The sequence below is a fragment of the Phasianus colchicus genome, chromosome 1 (genome assembly GCF_987193195.1).
Source record: "Phasianus colchicus chromosome 1, bPhaCol1.hap1.1, whole genome shotgun sequence".
Classification (NCBI taxonomy): domain Eukaryota; kingdom Metazoa; phylum Chordata; class Aves; order Galliformes; family Phasianidae; genus Phasianus; species Phasianus colchicus.
The window spans coordinates 120746163-120758261 of record NC_143436.1 but is presented as its reverse complement, the minus strand read 5'-3'; the positions used below and the strand labels follow the sequence as shown (position 1 = coordinate 120758261).

At 36.7% G+C, this 12099-nt stretch overlaps 1 protein-coding gene across 4 annotated transcripts in view; it reads left to right on the top strand.

Moving 5' to 3' along the window:
• Nucleotides 1-12099, top strand: part of CNKSR2 (connector enhancer of kinase suppressor of Ras 2) — a 203204-nt gene that overhangs the window by 68174 nt on the left and 122931 nt on the right. For all 4 annotated transcript variants that reach the window (XM_031599325.2, XM_031599326.2, XM_090124642.1 and 1 more), the window contains exon 5: nt 5845-5886. In XM_031599325.2, the coding sequence (XP_031455185.1) occupies nt 5845-5886 (42 nt within the window). The remainder of the gene's footprint in view (nt 1-5844; nt 5887-12099) is intronic.

Sequence of the window (12099 nt, the reverse complement as noted above, 5' to 3'; positions counted from 1 at the left end):
CCATCCATTTGACATACACTGGTATTAAAGAATTCAGTTACAGTTTTTATCAATTTGAGAAGCAAAGGGATTTAAATGGTGGCTTGACATAATTCCAGCCAATGGCTACATTGCTCAAGAGAGATTTTATATCAAAGGTTTGCCAATGCATGAGGGCCTGAACTCTCTTTTAGCAATCATGTAATTCATTATTTTTGTTAGAAATAGAGAATCAGAGTTTCATACTTTAGAATATTTTGCGTGACTTCAAAATAATGGTGACAACAATACTATCAGACATCTGTTTTTAAGCAATCCATGAAATCTAACTGTTGTGTTGATCTTAAAACAAGACATGGAAAAAATATAGAACTGATCATGAAAAATGCATTTCCCAAGTGATCTCACTGCCATTTAAAAAATTATGTTTCTAGTCTTGCCTATATACTGAAGGACTAGTAAAACCTATATAAAACACATACTGTTTTCATGTAAATTCAGCTGGACTGCGGAGAAAAACACGTGAAGAAGATAATGGAGCAGCTCCATCAGAAGCAGCTCAGAAGCTGCTTTGAAAATGAATGCTCTCATGGCAACCTTTTTTTCCATTTGACTCCACCTCTGTAGCAAGCACCACACAGATTCTTCTGGGCAGTGCTCCAGTAGTGCAAATTCAAAAAATATCTTCTTGGGCCGTTATGTTATCTGAGAATCAGGAGATTCAATTTTTGTCATTGGCAATCACATGCATATGTACCTTGCTCTGCTTAGGAGATTTCCCTGCCTTGAAGGAAAAAATAAATGAGGATGGGTATGTACATGAATAACTGAGTCACTGATCTGAACAGCAGTGAAATACAGTGAAGCAACAACGATACAGCTCTGTTGCACACTCTTGTCTAGGAGTGCTGAGCCACTTCTGAGTTGTTGCTGAAAGAACTAATACACATCTTTTTGCAATTCTCCCTGTTCCTGAACATTTCTATTTGTATTTTATATTCTGAACTAGCGTAACTTTATTCTGAAGTTAAGTTGTGGAGTCTCTAGTTCCTACAGACTACCAAAAAGTATGCAGTGCCAGAGATGCCTACAATACGTGGACAAACCAATAATAACAGTAAGGATGATTATGTTTTCAAAACAGTATTCTGCAAGTACCCTGAGAAGTGCTTGGCAGATAATTGCAATGGATAATTTGATGCGATGCTTACTCAGACATGTAAATATATATACGTTACATACATGCAGAAATAGAAGTGTTTTATTCTGAATTTTATCTCATAGTTACAGTGCTGGAGAGCTGCATGATCTCCACATTTGCTTGGGATGCATGAGCAGTAATTTGAGTTGGCAGGTTTCTAGACCTCTATATTTCACGTTCTGAGTTGAGACTTAATCAACTTCGATGGAAAGAAAAGGACCAAAGAAAATTGTCAGTATAATTAGCTGACCCAATTCCCCAGTTCTGAGACATATTAATATAGAAGTTTAAAAACATAACAACAATAGCAAGAGGAGAAGGAAAGAAATTAGAAAAATAAAACATCATAACCATTGATTAAAAAAAAAAAAATATCTATAACTATTGTATTTTGTAGAGGTTACTTCACAAGTGAATTGTACTAGCAAATTTGGGGAACAGAGTAGGGTGAGATATATACATTTGGAAGCATTGTCACCAGTCAGTGCTACTTTAATTCATTTGATCTAATTGTAAGTGTATGCAATAATTCTTACTTAGGGACATGACGAAATCCCACTTTTTGTAGAAATAATACAGAATCATGGCTGTGAAGCTCAAAAGTTCTGGAAGAAACACAATGTAAGTGATGCATGTCAGTTACACTGTAGCATGTCTCGCTAGTCTTACAAATAGGTTTTGAAATTACACTGGAATTGAAAGTGCAGAAAAACCCTGCTGTTGATTACTGTTGTTTGTTTTTGCTGTTTTTCACTTCTACTGCATTTTTTTTCCTTTATCTTCAATCTTTGGACCTTATTTTTCCCTTTTTATTAAGATCTCAGCTTATTTCCATCTATCTCTGCAAAGAAAAGGACCAAAAGGGCCCTGTGACACTTTTGATGTGTGAATTAGAGCTGCAAAGAGTGACCGTGAAAACCTCATGTTAGCAGTTAAACTGTGCGATTATATTCCCCTTTTAATCCTCTGTCTTTGCTGACAGAACTGTCCATTTTCCTGTCTGAAACTATTAATGGCCAGTATTTGACTACATCTTTAGTAAATGTAAGTTAGCACGGAGTTTGTAGTATAAGGAAAAGAGTGGCATCTCTTGCTTTGTTAGCAACCCCCCTCTATTATGTTGGGTTTTTTTAATGTTTATTCCAGGCTGGATGTGGCTCTGGGCAGCCTGGTCTAGTGGCTGGTGACCCTTCACACAGCATGGGGGTTGAAACTACATGATCGTTATGATCCTTTTCAGTCCAGGCCATTCTATGATTCTGTGATGTGCACTGAGGAGACAATATTCTTCTTCAGCTGTTTGAGCTGAAGTTGTGTTTGGTTGGTTAGGTGAAGATGAAATAGCTTAGCTTTCTTTATAACTTTTCAGTGAATATGTTTTTTTCAGACAAGGCACAGGTGAAAGCAAAACAGCTTCTCTTTATTGTATCTGCATGTTTGAGTGCAGGGTTAATCACAGTATTTTTCTACTAATTGAATGGCAAATAATTGTCTTGTATAGGAGGAAATTTTGTGTGTGTGTGTGTGCTCCATGTTTTCTGAAGTAGAAAAAAGTTGATGTTAAACTTGTATATGGTCTGTTTCTTACCATAACTTTATTTTTTGGGTACTGCGAGTAAACAAATACTTAGGAAGATTCTTCAGGAATAGTCAAGATGTGAAAGGAAGAGTTGTTCTCTAACTGAGGGTAGTATGCTATTAAGAGCATATTCGTAATTGCATGATTACCGACTCTCTTTGTTGTTAACAAGTGCATTAAACATTTTCAGTTGAAATGAAATGGGTATGAAAAAGCAATAATTGTAAACGGTGAAGACTTCTGGTAAAAAAAATCAGTTCATTGTTCTTCCTAAGGGATATCTGAAGGGTATGAGCCCAATTACCCATAACACTTGCTTGAAGATAAAGCACAAAAATGTGGAATGACTTGAAAATAAATAAATAAAGAAAGATCCAGGGAGAAATAAAACTTTGAAAGAAAATTGTATGTAGGTTTTGTTCTTGGGATCATTCAAAAACAATCTAAGCCCTCGTCTCCAGGGATGGCTGAGGGAAGTTGAAACAAGCTTGCTATGATACAGAGATCTGCCTGGTGACATTCTGTAGGTTTCTTTGAATCTTAGACTTCAGGATTGCTCTAGGCTGTGGTAGCATGGATTTGTGGTATGTGTGGTAGCACATTTTTCTGAGTTCAGGTTGAATTATGTTTAGCTGCATGTCATTTCTTAATGGAAAAGGCATATTTTGGAATTTTCAGTGTTTTACTGAAGCACTGAGTTTGCTTTCCTCCAGTTTTTCTCTCCTTTACCTACTTAACAATTTTTCTCTTGACTGAATAGAAGGATGTAGCATTAAAAATCTGCTGTCATATATGTGACCAACTCCATCAGCAATTTCTCTTCCCAGACTGTGTGTTTGTTGAGAGTTGTGTGATGAAGATAGGATTTCAGGGTGAAGCCACTTGCACCATGCAGACTCTTGATGCCCGGGAAGTTTTCTAGTTGATTTAATGTCCTTGGTAGATTCAGAAATGTTTTTTACTTATACTCTTGATTTATCAGAAGCAAGCAGGTTTTTTAACATCCTTTACGGCTGCGTAGAGGTAGCAGTGTTTCTCCCTTATTCGCTTACTTCCTAGTTGTAATAAACCTCTATGGAGTCTGGGTTCTTAAATTCCTTCCCTTAGCAGTGAGAGTTCTCAAACAGTATTCTCTTTAAGCTGAATGTTAAATTTATAGTAAGCTCTTCATTACAAACAAAATAATTATGTCTATCTAGAAGCACCTTTTTTTTTTTTTTCCCCGCAATATAAATGCTACATTCCATTTTTGCTTTTTTTTTTTTTTTTGGCAAAATGATTCATAAGAATCAATGCAGAACATACGATGTATCCAGATTGAAAATGCTACATGCCCTCCCATGTATAACAATGAAATGCATTCTGCATACTGAGATTGCAAATACATCGTTGATATCTGCATATAATTTAACGATTTAGATTTTCTTTCTGGCTGTACTTACTGGCAAACGTTTCCTGAATGTCTTGATAAACTTGCTGCTTCTGCATTGTTATTTTAGATAAAGCTTAAGAACACTGGCTATTCTTACCTAAAACTAGAAACATTTCATGGACTAAAAATTCATTATTAAAAGAGTTGCATATAACAAACTTGTTTGTAAAAGAGGATACATTGATTAAAAATGAAAGGATTTACAACATGAAACCTTAGTCACATCTTTCCAGTGAGTTATTGGGTAGGATGTAAAGCATCCATCCTAAACTGAATGCGTACAAATCACCACACAGCTGCACCCTATGAACTTGGAAAAGAGCGGTTCTTTCACCAGTGTTGGTTGCATTTCATATGTTCTCTTCCTTACTAATTCCTGTATTTCCACTTTGCTATATCTGCTGAGATTTTGGCCTGTCAGAAAAACTCACAGCCCTGAGCATTCCATCTGTTAATCCTCTTAGAAAAACAACCTCGTGTTCTGGGTAGTGCATACAGGCTCCAACAGACCTCGTAGAATCATAGAATGGCTTGGGTTGGAAGCGACCTCAGAGCCTACCCAGCCTCAACCCCTGCCATGGCTCAGCTGCCCAGGGCCCCATTCAACCTGGCCTTGGGTGCCTCCAGGATGGGGCACCACAGCTTCGCTGGGCACCTGTGCCAGGGCCTCACCTCACCATCCTCTGAGTGAAGTATTTCCACCTAATATCTAATATAAATTTTCCCTCTTTTAGTTTAAAACCATTTCCTCTTGTCCTATCACTATCAGACCATGTAAAAAGTTAGTCTCCCTCCAGTTCATAAGCTCCCCTCAAGTACTGGTCATGGTGAGGTCTCCCCAGAGCCTTCACTTCTCCAAGCTAAACTAAGTCCAACTCCCTCAACTTTTCTTCCTTTGTTTACTGATGTTGTCACTCCATCACAGAAGGCCACCAAAGGTCAGGCACAGTCTGCCCTCGGCAAAGCTGGCTGTCTCGGATCACCTCTTTATCTCACGTGTGCCTTAACACAGCTTCCAGGAGGATCAGCTTTGTGATCTTCTCATGCACAGATGTGAAGCTCACGGGTGTGTCATTCCCTGGCTTTCCTTTTCTCCCTTTCTTAAAAATGAGAGTGATGTTTCCTTTTTTACAGTCACCAGGAAATTTGCCTGACAGCCAAGACTTTTAAAGTATGATGGAGAGTTGTACTGCAACCTCATCAGCCAGTTCCTTCAGGATCTTGGGATGCATACTGTCCAACCACATAGACTTGCACACATCCAGCCTCATGAGACAGTCTCTAACTTGCTCCACTCTTACAGAGGAAGATTTTGATCCCCTGCCCCCCCCCAGTAAGAGGTTCGGGGATGTGGAGGAGTGGGAAGCCTTATTGCTAGTGAAGACTGAGGCAAAGAACTTGAGTACATCAGTTTTCTCCATGTCTGTTAAAGCCAGTTCTGCCTTTTCATTTACTTACAGAAAAAGTACGTTTTCCTTTGCCTTTGGTGCTAGCTTCACTCTTTCATTATAGAAATCTTTCCATTCTAATTGAGAATTTGAAATCTTTTGTTTCATCCTTAAGCCATTTCAATTTTATTCTTTTTAAGAATAAATATAGGAAAGGTGATTGATTGGATCAATCTAACCTGCCTTTTCTGCTTTACTTTTTCAGGATTGCACAGTATATGAAACAGAGAATAAAATTCTTCATGTGGTAAGTAGTTTTTGGATTTCTATTAATAAATGTACTTGCATTGAACAAATAGGATTCTATCTCTGTGTGTGTTGTACTTTTTCTGTGTATTGCCAGTGTGACAATAAGCTAGTCTGGGTATGACTGACTGCTGAATATTTGGAAATAAGTGCAAATAGGTAATGATTGCTAGGAAAACTATGCTTCCATATGAGAAGCCAGCAACTTTGTAGTGGCTTGTGTTCTAGTCTGGTTCATGCCCATCTGTTGTTTGTAAAACATGGTTAGGAAAATGATTTTGAAGAATGAGATTTCCTTTTAGAGAGCTGTTTTCTAGTCTTACATGATATCATATGTATTTGTTAGTGACATAGCTTCCCTTATTCATCACTCCTAGGAGTACTGAGCTAGTCTAGCGATAAGAAGATTAAAGCAAAGCTTTCCTGTTGAATTCTCAGCATAAATACAATAGTCTATTCCCAGATTTTCTACTGCTATTTATAACAAATAAAACAGCTGAAGTTTATCAGCATTTAAACACCAGAATATAAAATAGGTTGGAAAGGCTGATACTTTAGGGGATGGAGAGAAGAAAGTTTGAGAAATCTTGTGTGAAAACTACTGAGATGACATAACACCTAACTATTAAATACTAAATTGCCTTTCATGTTCTGTTGGTGGTTTAGTGAGTATTAAGTTAACCCTGACCCTGCTTCTGAAACGTGGAGTCTCACTGAGATGTGAAGTTTTACTTTCTAAGGATGTAAAATAAAATAACTTAGATGATGAAAATGAAAATGATAATGTTTTACCTTTCACTGTATTTCACTTTCAGATAGGTTTTGATATTTTATTTCTCTTACGGTCTGAGTTTAAGGAAGAAACTTATTTTAAAACATGAACTTTCCAGTAACGTTTGCTACGCTTTTTTATTCACTACTCCGATATCAAATACATGGCAATCTGAATTCTGTAAGCTTTTGACAATTTGATTTCACAGTGACGTGGAGTAAAATGTCTCCTTGTAGTTTTAAGTTACACTGACATTTTTCCCCTGTGGGACACAAGGAATTTACATTTTTAGTCAGGCTGACATCATCTTCTTTGCTAGGCTGATCTCTTCAAGCATTTAAGTAATGAAGTTTTTAATTGCATAATCTTGGCAAAAAATGAAGTGCCGTAAGTTTGAAACCATTATATAAAGCCTGGTTTTCAATACATGCCTGTTTTCTGCTGTACGAGCCAAGATTTTTGACATCTGATGTATATACAGTATATAACATTTGCAAATTAGCAAAAAGAATTTTGAAGAGAGCTGGCAATGGTTAGAGCTGATAAAGCATCAATTAATATTGTCTCCAACATAAAATTCTGAGGAAGCCAAGAGAGATTCATTTAGGATGTGAATGGACAAATCTGAGACAGGTTTCATTACAGTTACATTAAAAATAACTGCAAACGATGAAGTGACATTATTTTACATTATTCAGACTCACACAGGCTTATTACTTTGATCCACAGCAACCACTTTGTGGTGACAAGCGGACACAAGTTATCGTAGAGAGCTTAATTACATTCTATGGTAACTGCTCAAGCTGACTAGGAAACATGAGCAGAACACCATACTTGTTGCCTAGGGTTAAAGTTGACTTGTATGTATTGTACATAACTTGGATCATTTCTGATCATGTTACATTTCAACTGATGGATGGAATTTCATGAAGCAAAAGCTGACCAATAGCAAACAAGGAAAGAGAAAAATCTTTGTCTGAATAATTAAAAGATTAGTTTTGAAACCAGATTTTGAATTTGAAACAAATATTTTAAAAGTGCAAATGAAAATATTAATGGTAGAACTGAAAGTGGTCACAGTTCCCTCTAACTCCTCTGGGAAGACAGAATAAGGTGTTGTGAATTTTGCCTTTTAGAAACTCAGGGGAAGATCAGTGTAAGAGAGAGGTTTACAACAACAGTAACAAAAAACTAGTAGAGGAAAAGCCTGATATTTAGAACTTGAGAGAGAGCATGCTTCTTTTATCTCAGTATCAAAGAGAGAACAGTAGTTATCTTATTAGATATCAAAATATTTGAATGCACACACATGCAGAGCAGTACATGCAGTGCAAACCAGGTTAAAGATGTTCAAGAGAGTGATTAAGAATTTAAATCTCTTTTTATAGACTGTGTATCCTTGAGGTGAATGTTAATAAGAAGGTTCTCCAATATCAAAAGAGTAGAGTAAATTTTAATAAAAGCATAGAAAGAATCTTGAATACAAAACCTGGAAAAACTAGCAAAAATGGAAAGGACTCAGACAGATACAATATACTTTGATTTTCAAAAAAGAGATAATTTAGTTTCTATGACCAAACTGTTGGGAACTAATTTTCTGAGTATGTTACGTATTAGCAAACAACACAAACTCCTGCTGATATCAGACACGTCTGACTAGCATCTCATCCAGCTACTTTTTGAATGATCACATACCAATGTGTATCTGGAGTGAATTACAGAGGAACTTGAATTCAGAACTGTATATTTGTCCTGTATGATTTCATGTACAGTGTCCTCTTCTTGACAGAAGAAAGGTTCCTCCCAAAAGTAAAAGTCAATGACTTAAAACTGCTTAGCAATTTGTGTAATTAGCCTATGGAAACTCTTGTTGCAAGGCATTTTTCTCGCTAAGGACTGAATTAAAGTTTTAAAAGATCCTTTTTTACCTATTAGTTTCTAAGACCAAACTGTTGGGAACTAATTTTCTGAGTATGTTACCTACTAGCAAACAACACAAACTCCTGCTGATATCAGACATTCCTCCCCCTACCCCGCATAAAAATAAATTAAAGATAGGTATATACTCTTATTCTTTAGGACACCAAGAAATTTGCGATTTTACTGTCACTGGAGACAAGTAGTTCATTTTTGTCCACGTCACCTGTCAGCAGTCCTGCAGTTTAGTTTTACTTCAGAGCAGGTTGAACATATCCTTCATTCATATGCTTGAAAGTGTTTTCTTAGATTCATGTGCAATCGTTCAGAGGCTGGAGTGCTGTAAGCACAAAACTCTCAGGGAACTGCTGCCCAGTTCCCAGCAGAACAAGCCTCTGTTGTACTCACCCAACACCTGAGCTAAATCAGGGGTCAAGAGGGTGTGTGGGCACAGCTGGGGTATGTGAGACCACCCTGCTATCAATCAGATGCTATCAAAATGTATCTGTGGATACTGCCAACATCAGTGACTCATTCACTCTTCTCACTTTCCTTGGAAGCATGGTGAAGTAGTCAACATCTCACACAACAGGCGAGATCCTTAGTTAAGTGACAAATTGTTTGACTTTAGGTAGGGCCAGAAAATAGTTAATGTGTTCATTTTCTAACAGCAATAATTTCTTTTGGAAAGTCCTTTCTTCGAGATAACAGTGTGGGAGTTTGCGTGGAGAGATTGCTGAATCACCTTATCCATAGATAGTATGTTTTAATGTCAACAAACTTATTCTGAAGTCAACTTTTTGTCAAAGAAGTGGTACTCTGTGATGACAGAAATGTATAAATCCAGCCTATATTCAAGAAGGATTTTTGTTTGCTCTTCAAGCAATTGGATCTTCAAATACTTCATAAATCATTTTGTCTTCCCTCATGATATTAGTTTAAGTAGTAAACTAGGCTGTGCTATCTACTTGAACGCATAAAATGGATCTAAAGAAAAAGATCTCATGTAAAATAGATGAAATTGTAAGAAGTTAACCATTTCAATTTTGTTCATTTATTCTAAACAGAAGTTGCAAGAATGTGTATTTGGGGAAAAAAAAAGTTTCTACTTAAATTTTCTGCCCTAGAATTGCAGGTGTGTTAAAACGACTTTAAAGACTTGTATATTTCTTAAAATTATTTTCACTGTGAATTCATTTGTAGAAGCATTTGGTCTCCATGCAATAAAAAGCATATAACTATATGGGAATAATATGCTGGGTTTTACTCATTAAGAGATTTCTGCTTCTGAAATATTCATGACAACAGAGAAATGCTTCATATTTCTATCGCTGCCAATTTCTCAATATGTTTTTTTCCAGGTTACCTTTTGCTCAACAATCCATGTAACAAATAAATAAGTAGATTGTAGAAATTGTAATAATTTGTTAATGTAAGCACAAAATAAATATCAGCAGAAAAAAATACCAACAAAAGTAGATGGCAAAAAAAAATTAACTTCAAAGAATGGGTTAAATTATAGTTGGCCAAAATATGAAGTATATAAGCCATGGGTTGTTGTTTTATTTAAAATTGGAAATTGCCAATTTGCATCCAGAATCTTTATATTAATTCATCTTGAGATGATAAAGTGCATGGAAAACAGCTCAGCTTATGAATGTATTGGTTCTGCTTATTTGGCGAGTTAAGGTAATGTTTGCAAAAGTCAGAATGGAGCTCTAAAGTCTTTCAAAAATAATTCATTGATTCTTTCCAGCAGTTCAGCACTCTGTAAGATAGAAATATGTAGTTCAATCAGCATGAAGCAGTGCGGTATTAAATTGAGACTGAGGCAAGAAGGACTAATTATAGAAAGCAGAAGTGACGTTCCAGTCAGATTAATAAGAAGTTTTTACTGAATTTTCTGCTTAATTTTCTGAAGATTATGCTGCTTTTCCTGAAAAAGTACAGCTTTTTAAGCTGGAAATTAGAACTGGAAGATGAAATTAATATTCAGATGTGTAGTAGAAATGCAAAGTTATGGCTTGAACCAGTAATTGAGCACCTGGTGGCAGGCAGGCCAACCCAGGGGAGCTCAGCTGCATGCAGTGCACTTGAGTGACCAGAAGGGGTGGAGCCAGGATCCACCACTTCCCGGACCTCATTTAAGGGTTAGCATTGGAGGCAAGCTTATCTTGCTGGAGGTCTCTGTATCTGAGTCCTTCCAGGGGTAAACAGCCTTTTTTTCTTTTGTTTCTGCATCCACAGCTGCTGCACTTGGGCTTATCCTCATTTGCTGTAGCCTAGGGCTTTGCCACCCCACCATTAGTTCTGTTCTTTCCATTGTGTTAAGCCTTAGAAGTGTTTTTGAAAAACGTGAGCTATTTAAATTATTTTCTCTTGAGTTACTAAACTGAAAAAGGAGAGAACAAGTAATGGATCAGGATGTTCTCTTTTTGCTTGTAGAGAAACCACAGTGCTAATAATTCAATCCTGCCCACTGCATTTGAATATTTGTTATAGAGCTATAATTGACTAAGAATGCATTGTCAAAGGTATCATTTTAATAGTCTGATTAAAGAAAAAAAGAAAAAAGTAACCACCTACTTCCCTTCAAGGTTCTATACATTGCAAACAGACTCAGTGAAACTCACACATTCTGCATCCAAACTAAGATTGAGTTGCTGATTTAACTTCATGTATCTGTAAATAGTGGACTAGGTATGGATGGTTCTAAGATTGCTGCAATTACTACAGTATTCTCTACGGTACCAGAAATGTTTTGGACCAATGTTAATTGATAAATAATTATTCTGTGTGTCTTAATCATACTAGACTTCATTCTAAATGCTCACATTGCTTTATCTCAGTAAGATGTAGTTAAGCTTTTTTTTTTTTTTCTGAAATGTTAAACTTAACATCACGAAGACGTTTTTTCTGACTTCTGCCCTGAATTTCTATGCCTCACTGCCATCCCACTCATCATTTGAATGATGTAGATATGATTGCTTGTAGAAGAGGCTGGTTCTTTTCTTGCCCTCTGCTCTGGGAATGTGTTAAGCCAGGATGCTTCCATATTGCTACTGTTTGGCAGGAAAGATTTAAGCTTGGTCACCAGCCTGGATAAAATTAAATACGGGAACAAATAGAAGTCTGTTTGCTTCACCAGAAATATTTGATGACCGTAGAGTTCCTGAGTGAACAGATAATGGGTGACTGGCTTGTTGAGGGAGAAGGCCTGTGGAAGCTTTTCAAGCTAGCCACATCCATAACTAATCCCACTGTACAGCAGAAGATGGACATAATTTTGCCGGTGTGGAGTGAATTAGCCATAGAGAATCAGAAAAGATGCAAGAACAATTCAGTCACCTTTTTGTCCTCATCCCCGTAGCTGAAAGGAGTAATTGTAAGAAAATGGCAAGAAGTCAGCGTACCACAGTCCAAAAACATAAGTAGAGACAAAGTATGGTTTTCAAGTAGGTATCTACAAAGTGGAAGAAAATATTTCCCATTGAATTTCTGTCACACAATTAAATGTTTTTTTAG